This window comes from Squalius cephalus (genome assembly GCF_949319135.1).
Source record: "Squalius cephalus genome assembly, chromosome: 12".
Taxonomy (NCBI): domain Eukaryota; kingdom Metazoa; phylum Chordata; class Actinopteri; order Cypriniformes; family Leuciscidae; genus Squalius; species Squalius cephalus.
This window is the reverse complement of record NC_137133.1, coordinates 14717282-14734907: the sequence shown is the minus strand read 5'-3', so window position 1 is coordinate 14734907 and position 17626 is coordinate 14717282. Positions and strand designations below refer to the sequence as shown.

General features: G+C 37.2%; 1 protein-coding gene across 5 annotated transcripts; it reads right to left on the bottom strand.

The window, feature by feature from the left end:
* Positions 1-768: 768 nt before the first annotated feature.
* vamp4 (vesicle-associated membrane protein 4) lies at positions 769-17583 on the bottom strand. 5 transcript variants are annotated; one of them, XM_079889466.1, is made up of 9 exons: positions 17415-17558; positions 13722-13854; positions 10644-10745; positions 7625-7671; positions 7430-7480; positions 5126-5226; positions 2491-2570; positions 2026-2077; positions 892-1922 (listed from the first exon to the last, which is right to left on the bottom strand). In XM_079889466.1, exons 2-9 carry the CDS (start codon positions 13722-13724, stop codon positions 1897-1899), a joined length of 462 nt encoding a protein of 153 aa, XP_079745592.1. In that variant the 5' UTR covers positions 13725-13854; positions 17415-17558; the 3' UTR covers positions 892-1896. The 5 variants fall into 5 exon arrangements, with proteins under 5 accessions (XP_079745596.1, XP_079745592.1, XP_079745593.1 ...); XM_079889467.1 differs by having other exon boundaries at positions 17380-17547; XM_079889470.1 differs by lacking the exon at positions 13722-13854 and having other exon boundaries at positions 769-1922; positions 17415-17583.
* Between the last annotated feature and the right edge of the window lie 43 nt (positions 17584-17626).

The window sequence follows — 17626 nt, the reverse complement described above, 5'->3', positions numbered from 1 at the left end:
AAAAAAAACTCAAGTTTCTCAAATAAAACCATAAAATGCACAGCGTCTTTTGAAGCATCACACAAGTCTTGAAAGTTATGGGCCATTCTATGGAGCCCCTAAAAAGATAATGGGAGAAAACATTTAATTTCACTGCTTTTGCATTCTCACGTAAACATATTGTGTTCTCTTGAAAACTTATTTTGTTCTCTTCACATTTGGTTTCAAAACTTTTGCATTCCCCCGAGAAACTTAACGTAAACCAACGAGGGAGACATTCCCGTTTACAAAAGAACAGCATTTATTTAAAATAGAATCTTTTCTAACATTATAAATGTCTTAACTGTAACTTTTGATCAATTTAACTCATCCTTGATGAATAAAAGTATTGATTTCTTTTATTTCTTTCCCCAAATAATAAAATAAAAATTCTTACTGACCCCAAACTTTTGAAAGGTAGTGTTTAATGTTACAAAAGCTTTCTATTTCAGATAAATGCTGTTCTTTTGAACTTTCTATTCATCAAAGAATCCTGAAATGAAAATGTAAAAAAAATCATGTTTCTTGAGCAGCAAATCATCATCATGATTTCTGAAGGATCATGTGACACTGAAGACTGGGGTAATGATGCTGAAAATTCAATCTTACCAAAAATCTTACCGATCTAAAACTTTTGACCAGTAGTGTATATCGTCCGATACCGATATGGTGGCCAATTTATTGTGCGAGAAAACAAAAATGCAATGCAAGGGAATGCTACGTTTCTTGGGGGAAAGAAATACATTTTTTGTGAGTGAACGCATTGAAATATATTTTTTATTGCTTGTCACTGAAATCCTAACGTATCGTACCCGACTCAAACACACCTCATGTCCATCAGGTTTCCTCTCTCTGCAATGAATCAGATTAAATGCCCTTTAAAATCACTTTATTTCAAATGCAAGATTATTTCACAGTCTCCCAATGCGAAGTCAATGCTGACTTACATTGGGAATAGATATTATTTACAAATAAATATAACAAAGAAAAAAAAAAAACAGTCAGTAAAATATGGATTAAAGTTTACAGATGAGTTCAGGTAATCTTCAGCAATAGTCAACCAAATCATTATCACACACACAACTATTACATTACCGACCATTAACAAGCTGTTCAAATTACACCAGTGAAGATAACTAAGCTTAAAATAAAATAATACCAACTCAATACAATTAATCACGATCAATTAAAACATTGTTGCCAAATATGAAAAAAAAAAAAAAAAACGGCGGGTAATAGCAGCAAATATTAAGTAACATTACTTAAAACGAACTTGAATTATACCCAATGTTTTGTCCATGTTAAAACTTCCAGAAGTTATACAGACAAATGATGAGATCACAGCCATGGTGCAGCGTGACATCATCAGGTTTCCTATTTTGGCCCCGCCCACATGAGAAGACAGTATTTCATAGACCTACATATGTGGGAAATGGACCCTGTAATTGTTAAATGTACGTGCGCATCATGGTGTAAGCAGAACGGCTCTAGCGTAAAACTAACTATAAAGAGGACATCGAAATACCACTAGAATGCAGGGCTATAAATTTTCTCAGTATATAGTACATTTTTAATTTGTCTTAAGTCTTACTGAATGCATATACAACAAAATAACCATTGTGTTTGTGCGCATACAAGAGATTGGTCTGCACCGGTGTTGTGCCTTCGTTGTGAGAGCTTGATATGTTGTGTTGTCGTACACGTACAAAATAAACTCTGCCCCTGTTTGTTTTGTTTCCAGACCCTGCCAAAATAGGCAAATACAGTGGGCAGCCCAACCCTGTGCAGCGCCCCCTCTGGTACGGAGGAATGACAGCAGAAAGATGAGGGAGAGGAAGGAGGAAGAGTACATTATGCCTCTAACCTCCCTGCCAGACACTAGCGATACTGCAAGATCACAGGAACTGAAAAAAACAAACAAAAAAGAGGGATGTAAATTCAAGAGAAAGAAAACCTGAAGTCAAATACTCCCTAGCCTCAAAGTTACCAAAGTGTGTGTGTACTTACTGATTATGATAAGGAGAAGGATGACCACTACCAATGCTACAATCATTTTCATCTGGGGACAGAAAAAAATATATTACAAGGTATATAGGATAAACAGGGCTAAAAGACCCCATAGTGCAGAGTGTTATTCAAATGGCGGACTGCGGGACATGATCTTTCGGAGCTACAGCATATCTATAATATTTTTATCTAGAGCCAAAAGTGTTTCATTCAAGCGCATTGCTTCTCTCTCTCCCTCGCTAAATACGTAAAGCGGTTGATTTAATTACCTTGAACAAAACTTTATAAAGGCTTCAAAATATCTATAAAAATCAAGCCTTTATCTATATCTATATATACTATGTTCCAAAGTGAATGTTATAGAGGAAAATAAAATCAAATTAATAGTTTCTACACCCATGGAGTGATTTTTCACAAAAGCAAAGGCCCTTCAGATGTGGAAGATCATCCAGGATGGAGGCTCACCTTCATGTCTCTCCACCACATCCTTCTGTGGAGATGCTTGGCTCTACTGCTGAACGCTGACGCATTGTCCGAAAGGCTTTCTGAAAGTCATGTGACATAAGAGGATCAGTAGTACTAAGGTATACTTCCATGCATGCATATAATGACATACACTCATAACCAACTGAGACTGTTTTATATGGATTATCTTTGTCTCCTGGAGATGCTTGTTGACTTTCACAATGCCGTTTTGGGATGTTACAGCTCTGCAACATGTGTGACCAAATTAAACATGTTCAGCCTTATTAGCATGCAAAAACAAGAATCAATAAAGCTGAGCTTAAACCAGCTGCCATTCAACAATCCCATAGAGGATGACTGTGTTTACAGCCAGAAAGATACAAAGAACACAGAGGCCCTACTAATGCAATGCAGACACATTAGTTTGCATTTATCCTTAAAAATGCATGTAATCATTCTTATGTAACAGTCTATGGATTCACCTTAGATTCAGGACTACGCAATCTAAACGTGGCAACAGTATTGTTTACTTAATCATTTGTCCATCCTTACGCGTGATGCACAAAGGCAGCATTGCAGACAACATATGGAAACATTCCCCTTTGTGAGTGGCAATGTCTTCCAGATGCTGCACTATGAAGCTACTTGTTCTCCATTAGCAAACAAAGAGGAGGCATTGTTTTTTAAATGGAAACAATGGATACAGACACTCAAGTCCCTTTCACATGAACCGGTCCAGAGCTTCAATGCACCTGTCAACATGAACGCCATGCTTCACTTGGACCTCCACATAAAAAGAGTTGCAATTTCAGCAAGATGTGGGAAGTGTAGTAAACAGAATTTTTTTTTTTTTACTTGAGCTCAGAACGACCCGTTTTTGATTTTCATACTGACATGTAATGATATATGTACATTTTCCGTAATAACTGACTGCATTTTGTAAGTTCAGCAGCACAGAGGGTAAAAGCTTTTTTCAGCTTGATGCCATTCAGTGTTGTTTTAGTATAAATGATGTACTGTTATAGTATTTATTAGTATTTTTAATAAGCTTTTATTTTTATATTTTTAGTTTTAATTAATATTATTTATAAATGTTTTCTTTTCTTTTTTCAATTTAGCTTTAATTTAGTTTTATTTCAGTTTACGTTTTAGTAATTTTACACTTCAGCTTATGTTTATATATTTTTTCTTGGTAGCACTGTACAATAAGGTTTCGCTTGTTAACATTAGTTAACTATATTAGTTAACATTAACTATCAATGAACAATACATCTACAGCATTCATTCATCTTAGTTAGTTAATTAATTTCAACATTTACTAAGACATTATTCAAATTAAAAGTTGTATTTGGTAACATTAGTTAACGCACGCTGAACAATGAACAATTCATTTCTAACATTAACAATTTTTTTTTTAAATGCTAATTGTTAGTTCACGTTAGCTAATGCATTAATTGCCTTATTGTAAAGTGTTACCCATCTCAAGTTTTGTAAGCTTTCATTTTTATGATTTTTTTTTTATTTTTTATTTATTTATTTCAATTAACAAAAATGGTTTTTAATAATTTAGTTAACATTAACACTGCTTGAAACTTTGTTCCACTGAATTCAATCCACTGAGTAACATTGACACTGTGGTACTATCACAAAATTATTTAATATTACGTAATATTATGTGCGTATTAAGGAATCTGAGCATCCATAGCAGCAAAAACAGCCACACTGGCTCAACCAATGGAAACCATCATCTGAGGTGTGGGAATACACACTTCATCTTTTTTTCCTCTTTAAAATCAAATAAATGCAACACTACAAGATCTGCTCATACGTTTGAACTCTGAACACAGTGGCTCCTGTTACCACAAAGGTTAATCAACATGCACGTCTCATAAAGTGCTTTCGTATATTATACAAAAACAGGACCAAACATGTGCCTTTGTCATGGGGGAAGCTTTATTTTTCACATCTTGGCCTGAAATAAGAAAAATACCACATCACTTTGTGGGACTGGGGATATTTTAACCACTCTCCTGCCCATTTGTCCCAGACAGCTCCCAAACCGAATAACAGAAATGGGACATAACTCACTAGGAAGGGTTTATTCATGTGACATTGGGATTCAATACACTTTCCCACAGATAGTGTAGTGAGCTGTTGAATATATTTGATCTGGAATTGAGAAATTATATGAAAATGAGAAACAATCCTAAAAATGCTTTGCCAGACTTTGAGATACTGGTACGTCTCATGAACTACCCTAGATGTTGGGCAGCAATATGAAATGTTAAATGTTATCATATTTTAGTTCCAAACTTTTATTTTCTACCAAAGTGTATGGCTAGCAAAACAGATTGTTAAATTCAGTCATATTTATTACATGATTCAGTGCAAAACTGATTCAAAAGAGTGATTTGTGCCTACATGAAATGAATCTGTAGGACAATATATTTTAGACATAGAAATCAAACCTTATTAGTTTTAGAAGGCATTCCTTTCAAAAACATTGGCTATAAATTAATTTGTTTTTTGAGCAACGGAAGACCTGAGAGTCATTTTTAATCATGTTAATCCCTTGAATCCAATGGAATCACAAAGTGCCTAAGGATTTATAATGAGCTTTCCACGTCCATCTTACCAGATTTATCCTGCAACTCATCCAGACGTTCCCCACGTTCTATCACTTTGGAGATGTTCTCCTGCATGACGTCAATGACCTCATCAACTTGAGACTGCACACTGAAGGCCACCAAGACAGAGAAGACAACATGAGAGAACAAGCTGGTAATTTAACTCAACAGAACATTTTAACAGCTCAGGTGCACATGTTCGTGTCTGTGTTTCTAATATTTTGAAGAGAACTCTCTCTTCTTCTGTAAACCGCTCGAGATTAAACAAGATATCATTATGACTACGATCTGTTGACCCTGCAGTGTTGAGAGGAGGTGAGAACGTTTTGCTAGACGTGGTCTAGACACATCCAAATAGTTTGAACTATTTGAACTCGAAGACGTGACACGCAAATACGCACTAAATAGCTTGTGAGGTATTTAGCTCCTCTCATACACCTGGCACAAGGGGCTGGCATGGCTTTTGGAGACGCAGCCTGCGAATGAACTGAGAACAGGATGTTTTGCCCCTTGCTTCTATGCTTGGATGCCCACCTAATACACACCATGATCTGCACCAAATGGCCAATCGCACAGGAACTCGCTCATCTCTTGCACCTGGGAGTAACCTCTCGCACAGATGCAAATGAAGCAACAGGAAGAATCCAAGACGTTCGCGGAAAAGTTAAGAAAAAAAGAAATTTCACCTTCCAAGTTTTCCCCATTAAATTCCATTGTTTTATGTGTTACTCCGCCGTGGTTATGTAAACCTGTGGCTGCTCACATGGGGCGAAGCTCTGCAGGGTTTCCTTTGGGAGAATTACTGCAGCATATTAGTATGTACCAAACTTCATAACAAAGAACAAAGAAAAGCCCACAGTCGGGCTACTACAGCCACGTCAGGAACCGAGGATTTTTGAATATTGGGAGTAGCTGTTTACTTTTGCCTGCAAAATATTATGTTGTGTCATAGAAACCCAGATGATTACAGTGCTTCCCTTCTTCTCGGACGGGAGGTGTGTTTGTGGGTGGGTGTTTTCACAGATGCCATTATAAGGAGTTATATAAATTCTGCAAAAAACAACGACATGGGCAGTGCTTGCGCAGTCAATAACTGATTTCTACAACACCCTGCCAGTGGAAAGGATTAGATATCCGTTTCCACATTCCTAAACTGAACCATTTCTATTATTTGGAAATTTCGGAATTCCTAATTGTTCAATTCTGAAAGTATCCCTTAGTGTCTCACACAGGTTATGCTAGACATCAATGTTGCCTCAATTTGTGTGGCTTGTTGAAAGCTATATTCACTTGCCAGATGATAAAACAGTAAAAAAAAAATCCCACAGATGCACATTGAAGGAAGGACCTGATCTATATCTAGACAGCAGAACATCATAAACACTTGGCGGTGGGCTCTTTTGGACCTCAGCCAGTAAGAGCAACCTAGCAGCACACCGGTAACCATCCCCGGCACTCATTTTACTTACAGCTGCAAGTGTTGAAGTCAAGACCAACTTGTTCGAATTCAAGACCACATTTTCTGGGTCTTGGTCCTCAAGTCCTTGTTAAAGACCATATTTTCATAGTCTTGGTCTTAACTCGGATAAGACCCTCTTTTGGTCTTGGTCTTGATGAGCCCATCTCAACTACAAACTTGACAACTGCTCTATGGATATATGAATGAATGACTGTGTCTGTAAGAATGTGTTTGTAGTAAAGCTGACCTCTAATTGTCGTCTAAACGTTAAGTCTACCAAAATTGTATTAGTCAGTTAGTCGCAGTAAAAAACAAAGTAACGCAGTCTGTGAGGGACAGAACATTAACAGTTGGTCCTTGTGGTAATTACAATGTGTCGGGCAGGAAATCCAAACGTTTGCCTATCAACCTCAAATATGGCTTATCATATGAAACATGCCAGTAGTAGCAACTTTACTTGGCCGCTCGCTCTAATGTTAGTCTAGATTATTCTGCGCTATTATTAGCAGCATATACAAGTGTTTGTTCGGAGTGTGGAAGCTAAAGTATTAGGGCGCTTTACTGCATGACATGGAGGTACCGACGTGATCACTTGCGTGCTATTAGTCGACTAATGGCTTAAATGAACGACTACTAGTCAACTAGAGAAATCTTTGGTCGGGGGCAGCCCAAGTTTGTAGTTTTAAACCAATCCGTATTGTTTTGTATCGCATGTTCATCTTTTTCCATTAAAATTGTGTTTATGAATGTATGGAGTTCACACATGGAGTTTGGAGAAGAAAAATGAAAATGTTGGCAAGGAAAGTAAAAAAGCGGGCGAGCTAAATAAATTAGTCCTAAAAGTAATACGCACTGTCTAATTTTGTCATTTTGGCCTCCAAATCTTGGTCCTGTAGGTCCTCTCCTGCAAAAATAAATAAATAATCAATTTTAGTAACCAAACACACTGTCATAAAGAGCTTTCCTGTTAAAGCTGTGTGCAAACAGTAATAAATGCACAAAGATCTGTTTATTTGTCAATGTTGATTATGCAAAACTACAGACTTACAGGAAAAAGTCCTCCTCTTCATCTGAGTCTTCCTCCAGTAGGTTCCTCTGCAAGTTAAGAAGATCAGGGTGTCAGGCTAGTTAGACCTGGTGCAGAATGGGTTTAATATAATATTTCGTCTGAACTAAGACCAGGTGTTTGAAATAACGATGAGCAGACTGAGTCTCATAAAGATTTTATTGTGAAGCAAACAGTCGTCCACCAGACGTAAAGGACAACAGAACACTCTGAATGGCACAGAGTGTGACAACAGTATTCCTGGAACGGAATTCACCCGGAGATAAACCCGTTCAGAACACAAACTCCTACAAGGAGACAAGAGATATGAAGTCCACGTGGTCTGCATTTGTGCCATCTGATCTCTGGTGCAATGAATCACAGATCAGGAGGCATCTAGCTGACCTTCCATTAGTTTTGTTGTAAAGTCCATGACTGAACAAATTTGAACAAATACCTCACCAGATCATTTCAACATCCCGATGACTAATGTTATATAACTTTCCATAACTGCATCCAAGACCTGTGACACTCCTCTAAAATTCCATCTGGACAATTCCATGCTAATGTCAACCTTACCAAGGAAAAACGAAAAGTTTTTCCAAAAGAAATAGAAGAAGCTTTAATGGGAAATGCGTTTTTTTTTTTTAAACGACACCAACAATCAATGACTCTTGTGATGTTTGTGTATAAATGAGTGGTGAAGAGACACGAATCACTATCGCCACAACTGATGTCATATGTAACCTGCTACAAGCTCAAATTAATTTATAGCCAATGTTTTTTAAAGGAATGCCTTCTAGAACTAATAAGGTTTGATATGTCTAAAATATATTGTCCTACAGATTCATTTCATGTAGGCACAAATCACTTTTTTGAATCAGTTTTGCACTGAATCATGATTCATTTGCAATAAATATGACTGAATTAACTGTTTTGCTAGCCATACAATTTGGTAGAAAATAATATTTTGGAGCTAAAATATGATAACATTTAACATTTCATATTGCTGCCCAAAATCTAGGGTAGTTCAGGAGACATACCAGTATCTCAAAGTCTGGCAGTTTCAAAGCATTTTTAGGATTGTTTCTCATTTTCATATAAATGTTGCTATTTTTGGAACTATGATTTTTCGGCAGGGTTTTAGGAAAATTCATACAAATGATTCAGTATACAGTAAATGAGCTTACATGTCATACACTGCAATTGCTCATTTCCAGTCATTTCCAATTGGCCCTTTACTAGGCAATATTTAAAAACAAGAACTGGGTATTTTCACAGGTCACGGTCAGCGGTGTTACATAACAAGCACGTGGAAAGCCACACTCCTCTTAGCTCTTTTCCACATTCTTGCTCTCTCACTGCTGCGGAGTTCAAGCTTCCATGCGAGGCCAATTAGAGGAGGCTTTTCTTTGGATTTGCTAATGTCTCAACCATCCAACAGTTTCTCCCAATCATACATCAGTCGGGAGTTGTACCCAAGTGAAATACACAAGGTTATCAAATCCTGACACTGATTTACAGGCTTTTGACTGTAAGGCCTGGCAGAGTTTTTAATGACTCTCTAGGACTGGCAGAAGATGGAGACACTGAATGTCAATAATGAGATTGGTACTGACAGATTCTTGGGAAGGGCTCCGCTAGTTTATAACCCCCTGCGTGAGCTAATGTCGGTTACATCATGGCATTAGTCTTCACTTTATGTCGACTTTTCCGTTCACTGCTTGGTTTTGTTATTCAAATAGAGATGTATATTAGTAGTGCTTGCTATGTCCATTTGACTTACACTACCATTCAAAAGTTTTTGAAAGAAGTCTCTTATGCTCACAGTAACATTGTTAAATATTATTACAATTTAATAACTGTTTTCTATTGTAATATATTTTAAAATGTAATTTATTCCTGTGATGCAAATCTGAATTTTCAGCGTTATTCCAGTCTTCAGTGTCACATGATCCCATTCTAACATGCTGATTTGCTGCTCAAGAATTATTTCTAATTATTATCATCAATGTTTAACACTTGTGCTGGTTAATATTTTGTGTAAACTGTAATACTTATTCGTGATTTATCGCATCCAAAATAAAAGTTTGTGTTTACTTAATATATATGTGTGTGTGGTGTGTAATTATTTTGTATATATAAATACACACAGGCATGAATATATTTAAGAAAAATGTGTTATTAATATATAAAATATTTATATTTTTATATAACATAAATTATGCATAAATATATATACAGTATATACATGCAAATATTTCTTAAATATATACATGCATATGTTTGTATTTATATATACAAAATAATTATACACACTACACACACATATGTATTAAGTAAACACAAACTTTTATTTTGGATGCGATTAATCGTTGCCCAGCCTTATTTGAAATATAAACTTTTTTAACATAATAAATGTCTTTACCGTCACTTTTGCTCAATTTACTGCATCCTTGCTATATAAAAATATTATTTTTTTTCAAAATAATATGAACAATCTTAATTATTTTGACTGCTGGAAAGTAAAACAGAATTGCAGCATCGATTTGCATAGGCCAAAAAAACTATTTTTTTTAATTTAAATAGTCTAGTTTAGAAAGTTCACATATGACATCTGTTTATTTCTGCAAAATCTTGTTCCATTTTATTTTAGTTTTTCTGTTTATTTGTCTCCCCATCTGTTTAATTTTTCATCCACCTCAGTTTATCCACTGCTATTATGACATGTGGTAAAACTGCATGACATTGTTAAGAACAAATTGCTCTCTGAAGGGTTTTACAACACAGGAGTTGAAATGTAGTGTGTGTGTAATAGCATAAAAGCTGCAGTTGTTGATGGATTATGTAAGTTCTGCAGACACTGAGGAACATGAGGGGAGAGCTGTTTACTCCTGTAAACACTAACAGCACAAACAGATCATAGGGCACAATGGGGTTGTAAAAGTGCAGAGCTGTGCAGGTCTGGCTCTGGTCAGTTTCAATCAGCTCTAGTTAATCTATATGGTAAAAACTGACTTACCCGCTCACTGCGAATGGAGCCGGTAACCTCTTCATCGTTCAGATGCCGTTTGAATTTGGGGGGCATGCTGGGGTCGAGCTGCTCCTCCCTCTCTGGCTCCCTCTGCAGGCAAACACAGGAAGCACAGCAGTGATTAACCAGATTTAGGCCTATGTCATCTTGTGTCACTCACTGTCTCATTTTTCTCATATAATGAAATAATTTCAGCTTAAATAATATTTCATATCCATTTGATGTCCAGTCAGCCAGGAATTATAGCAACATTTTCTATTTTGGTCTTATTTTGAAATTATGACTACATGACTGTACATTATCGCTTATAAATTGATGCATATTGTCATGCAATACAGTTCATTAGCTTCTAATTTGGCTGAGTTTGTTTGAATTTTGCTATGCACCAATCTGTGCATTAATACAACAAGCGAAAACAAAATTCGCCTTTGAATGTGACTCATCAAATCAGATTTTTGAGCTGGAACTCTTTGTTCTTGAAGTCTTAATTTAGACCAGACTGTGACCAAAAGTGAAAGCTCAACTATAATGACCACATATCTGAGCAGTGGTCTGTTAGTTCATTGGACTGAACTTTAAACAATAAAAGCGGAACTACTTTTAAGTAAATCCATCGTAATTCAGACTTGGGGATAGACCACCCTGTTATATTTAACTAGTTTAGTCAAGGGGATCAATATAGCCACGCCGACTGTAATGTGATGCTTGCAAACATCAAACAGAGCAGTTAAAGACAAGCTCCTGCAGTTGATGTCTAAGTCATAACGTTCCTCAATGTGTATTTGCTTTATATTCACCCAGCAGTTCATTTCTGGTTAAACCATTTGGTCATTCTTTTACAAACATGTAGCCCATAGCTTTGAAGTCCACAGCAGGTTTTCATCTAGAAACTACCAGACAAATAAACTTTACCTATGGAATAACAATGACTGGTTCTCAATTAGTCCCTCTGATGGACAGTTTCTCACCACTGAGCATCAGAGTGCAGATCTAAATGTGTTACTTTTAAGCAACATTTAGAATATTTGGAAGAGTAGTAAACATGAATGTCAGGTGAAATAATTAATAAAATAAAATAATTGAATTCTTCTTAAAGTAAAATAAATGCAGTCACTTAAGTGAGCCTAAATCTGCAGCTCAACAATAATTAGAACATAAATAAATGAACTATTCTCTGTTTAAAAAAAAAAAAAAAAAAAATCACTTAAAGGGATAGTTCACTTTGAAATAAAATGTTGGTGTGTTTTAGCTTACCTCAAGGGCATGCAAGATGTAGGTGTCTTTTTTTCCGCAGTAGTTTCAATTTTGATATTTTTAGGTCAAACCGTTCTTGTCTGTCAGTCATTTAATGCAGGTCTGTGGTCACTGTCTCAAAGAGCATGCACAGAGTCCAAATTAAAACAATTCCCCATCGTCCAAATTAAACAATTCCCCATCGTAAGTACACATTGATGGCCTAAGACACGAAACGAGCGGTTTGTGTGAGAAAACGAACAGTATTTATATCGTTTTTACCTCTTATACACAGCCACGTCCAAGTGATATGAGGGCGCGCGCACATCCTGGTGTGTGACGTGTACGCAGACTGGTGCATAGATATATACACTAGATGTCGCCTTGGCTACGGCAGTTCATTGGAACGAATGTCTTTAAGGCGACATCTAGTGTATATATCTATGGACCAGTCTGCGTACACGTCACACACCAGGATGCGCTCGTTTCGTGTCTTAGGCCATCAATGTGTACTTACGATGGGGAATTGTTTAATTTGGACGATGGGGAATTGTTTTAATTTGGACTCTGTGCATGCTCTTTGAGACAATGACCACAGACCTGCATTAAATGACTGACAGACAAGAACGGTTTGACCTAAAAATATCAAAATTGAAACTACTGTGGAAAAAAAGACACCTACATCTTGGATGCCCTTGAGGTAAGCTAAAACATACCAAAATTTAATTTCAAAGTGAACTATCCCTTTAAGTGAGGCAGGCATGTAATCAGCTAAAGACAAAAAAGAACAAAACCTGGAAGCTACCTGAGGGATTCCTGCACTTTCTGTCTTTGAAGAGACATTATTATAAAAAAGTTAATTCCGCAGGAACGGTATAACGGAAAAATTGAGGTTTTGAAAACGTGACTTTTTCAAACCACAGTAATCCTTGAAACCGGTAACTGGCCCATTCCTACAAAGATCTCTATGAAACTATATCTTTTATTTTAAATAAACAAAACAAGAAGGATGATGATATGATAACAAAATAAATAATCCAAAGGGGAAACCACAAACATGACAGCTTTGCAAACAAAACAAAGACAACAACCAACAAATAACTAAATAAACTAAGGAGTATATATACAAAGGATAATGATGAACTAAACAAGACACAGGTGAGCAACATAATCAGTAACCATAGAAACAAATGAGGAGAACATAATTATAAACCAAGGAAACAGGAAATAAACACAGGAAAAGTTAACTAGAAATAAACTAAACAAAATGAAAATCAAAAAGAGTCCTTGTAACCAGAGACATAACAGATGGAAGTGGAGGTGCAAAAATGCTTACTCATTTCCTGGTATTAGGAGTCATTCCTGCAGCGCTCTATTGATTGATGACTCATATGAATCAGTGAACCTGCTAAAATGAATCAGATTTCCTGGCACAGCTAAGAGAGTATGTTTGTCTAATGAACAACACAATGTGACATGTAATGCTACACTGATAGCTTCTTACTGGAAAAGCAAATTATCTTAACAGCCAATCTACTGTCATTCTAGTCATAAATGTAGTTAGGTTGTAGCTAAATGTGACAGCTTCACTAGTTTTAGTAAGTTACTCCATAACACACAGTACTCGAATGAAGAACATGTGGTAAACGTGTCCCTGTAAATAATAAATGACATAGATGCGTCTCAATTGTACTTAAAAAAACAAAACATGAAACACATTTATGTATTCTTGCTGTTCTTGAGAAATTTATTTTTTTCATTAACAGGCAAACTAAAGCTGCTTCCTTCCTCCACACACTGGACAACTCTCAACCCAAACTCCAAGTCTAGTACCATTGAGTCCACTGTCCTCTGCTCTCTGACTGCTCTCTGCTTCTCTTGCTGGAAGAGCTGTAGGAAAACGGCTTCTCCTTTATCCAGGAGTACAGCAGAGCGTTCCAGAAAGCACGATTAGGGAAAAGAGAGGCTGGGGACAGGGAACGAGAGGAAGGGAAGAGGAAAAAGACATGGGGTTTGAGAGAAAGAGCATGAAGAGGTAAATAAAAGATACCAAGACAGAGAAATAAGGACATAGAATCTAACCACCATCCACTGAGACCATGTAGATATATTTACTTTAACTTCAGTGCAAAAATATTTAAATGTCCAGACAAAGCCAAACCTTAACCTTACCATGGTGTCAAAGACGGTCATCAATTACTCAACCTCCCTTTTGTGTGAGGAACAGACTGAAATATTAGTTACTCATTCTTCTTGACTATATTGTCTTTGCTCTCAAATCTCAACAAATGATGTTGTGCAAATGTGTGGTCAATTTCAATAGGAATCCATGCAATCAGAAATGTTTGCGTGATTGCAAAAGACTCCCCCAAGCGGATTTTGCAACGGGTTCAAACTGGTCTGATTTGCTGCATTGACCAACAGAAAGTTGCTTGGTTTGAAAGTGACTTCTGAGTCTACTGTGCTTCATAAATCATTATATTGACAATAGACAATTAACCTTTTTTGCCAATGAAATTTTGAAGCCAACGTCAAAAATGGTGTAACACATCTTTATGGTACGTTTCCGTGGAGGAGAGGATGATTTTCAGCGAATAATGATGTGACTTTGGTCCGTTTCTCACACAAACGAGCTTAAAACGACTTGGAATATAGTGTTTAAGTCATATGGTCCACTTTTTGAAGCTTAACAAACGTGGTTTTCTTAAACTGTCAAGTGTGTGGAATATAACTAAGAAGATTTTTAAAGGAGTCATAACCTGCAATTTTCACTTTTCCACGAGAATCAATGTATGTTATGATTGCCTAACGATTATACACTGGCCGGGAAGCCGATATTTAAAAGTGAAGCGTTTGTTTACCTCAGGGTAAATAAACCAGCGCGCGTGCACGCGCACTCAAATACGAGATTTTGATTTCAGCCCCGTCTTGACATCATGACGGGGCAGGATATACCATATATGGACACCGCAAACCTATGCCGCGGGAAGCCCGCCCCTCTCCCCCTCATATTCAGTTCAGTCGAGAAAGATGGAGAAACGAGTACACACCTGAGTTGCTCTGTGGTTGACTGCCACAAACAACATGTAAATGTGTTTTCTCTACCAAAAACGGACCAAACTATCAGGGACCAGTGGATGAAATTCATTTTTAATGACGCTGTCCCAACAACCCTTTCAACTGGCTTATCGTTAGGAGTCTGCGCTAAACAGTTCACACAGGAATCATACACAAATTTGGGGCAATATCAGGCGAAGTTGGCCTCGAAGCTCTGTTTGGAAAAAGGTGCAATTCCAACCATCAGAGACTTGCCTGAAATTGAAACGGTAAGACTGAGTTTTTATTGCTCTACTGTGTGTAACAAACAGCAGCTAACTGCTAATGCGGCTATTGTATGCTAGCGGGAGTATTAGCTTCGAGGCATGGGGAATGGCTGCTAACGTTACTTTGCAAACAACAAATGACTGAGATCATCATGAATTCGGCTATTGTATATTGATTGCCTAACGCTTATATATGAGGCGCCATCTAGTTTGTGTGTGTGTGTGCTCGCGTCTTATATGAGTATGTGCGCGAGTTTGTGTGTGTGTGCTCGCGTCTCATATGAGTATGTGCGTGGAGAGTTCATATACATGTATGTGTGACTACTTAGTATGTATGCAAGCGTGTTTCATATATGTGTGCGTGAATGAAGTTTGATTTAAGCCCTAAACGGCGCCTCATACTTATACACTGGCCGGGAAGCCGGTCGCGGCCAGGTCGGGTTCATTCATAACTTGCGCCATGATGTCATTTTGGAATGATATGCTAAAGCGTTACCTGCGGTGTCAACCCCCCTCCTTCCTGCCACCAATCAACGCGGCCCTCATTTGCATTATTAAAATGACCGTCCACGACAGCCAAAATATCGCATCAGATCTCGCAAGACAATAATGCCTTCAGAAATAAGGGTCTGAGGAGCTCTGTGTTTATTTTTTTTCCACTTTTCTTTTTTAGAAGGGCCTGAAAGACTATAATACAGCAGTAGGTATCCAAGGTAATACTAGGTTATGACTCCTTAAAATGTATTTTTTGTTTGAATGGTAAAAAAATAGCCTATATATCAGCATGCAGATTTGGAAACTAAACAAATTGAACTGGATAGACAGACGGAAATAGTGATATGATTGATGGATGGATTGGAGATTTTTAAATTTTATTTTTGTTTTAAAGCTAAAAAAATAACAGCATTCATATTTGGAACAACAAATTGGACTGGAATATTACTATGAAAGATGGATAGATGGATGGATGGATGGATGGATGGATGGATGGATGGATGGATGGATGGATGGACAGAAGGAAATAGTGATATAAAATCTGGATGGATGGATGGATGGACGGAAGGAAATAGTGATATGAAATCTGAATGGATGGATGCAAATATTGATATGAAATCTGGATGGATGGATGGAAATATTGATATGAAATCTGGATGGATGGATGGAAATATTGATATGAAATCTGGATGGATGGATGGATGGAAATAGTGATATAAAATCTAGATGGATGGGTTGTAAGCAGAAATCTGGCCATGATAACAAATACAAACAATACAAACCACCAAACCCACAATAGACATTCTGATAGCAAAATGTTTGCAGACTTCAAAAGTGATTACACTGATTAAACCTTCACATGCGTCATATTGTTACGGAACAGCTTCATGATAACAGACAGCTCACAAACAAAACTAACAGGTTAGGCATTATTCTCTCATCACTGAATCTAAACGCTTCAGAAACACACAGGTCAGGGAACGGCTAAAAGAAACACTGAGATCACTAACAGATGATGGGACTTACATAATTCAGGGAACAGGATAGCCTTGACTTTCCATCAACAACTGTGGATTAATCAGAGACTGTTTGAATAACTGAGACTAAATCAATGGCACTCACATAATCACTGAGCAGAAAAGACATAATGAAACAGAAACTGGCAGACTCAAAATTCACTCAATCATGAACAATACGAGTCTGGAAAACAACGAGTCCTTCGCTTATCATTCGTCACAAATACACTAATTTAACAGGACTTTTACATTATTCAACTTCGAATTATGTGCATATGAGATTAGGAATATGCAAAAGATTAAGATTAAGACACCAAACAACTCCTAAATGTAATAGTTTTCATGCAAACGTTCAACTGACCAGACATTACCGATCATTTTACCCTTACTGATAAAACAGCTGATGTGCCTGTCCAGCACCTGCTAAACAGAGCTGTATGCTAGTCATCACAACCTCAGGACGCTAAAATATCGACACGAATTATAAGACATGCTTTGGGGAAAATAACAAGCATGAAATCAGATGATCGTGTTGACATGAAGATGTGTGGAAGAATGGAAACACTGAAGTGAAAGCAGTTGGAATGACAGTTAGCATGACAGCTAACACCTCTGGATAAATCACTGACCGCTTGACAGACACACAAACACACGTACAAAGGCCTCAAGAGTCACATCCCCGGCCAGTCTACCTCAGAGATCTTTCTTTTGTTGATTCCTGTTTGGAAGAACCGCGTCTGTGTGTTAATAATCCCGCTGACAGTGTCTGATCTGAACCTGAACAAAGTGACGCGTCCTGAATGATGGCGATGACGCCTCTCGCTCGGCTCTGAAGCGGAAGTCAACACAGCTGAACGGATCCTGTTTCCTGCGCGTGATTTCTTCATCTATTAATAAAAATATT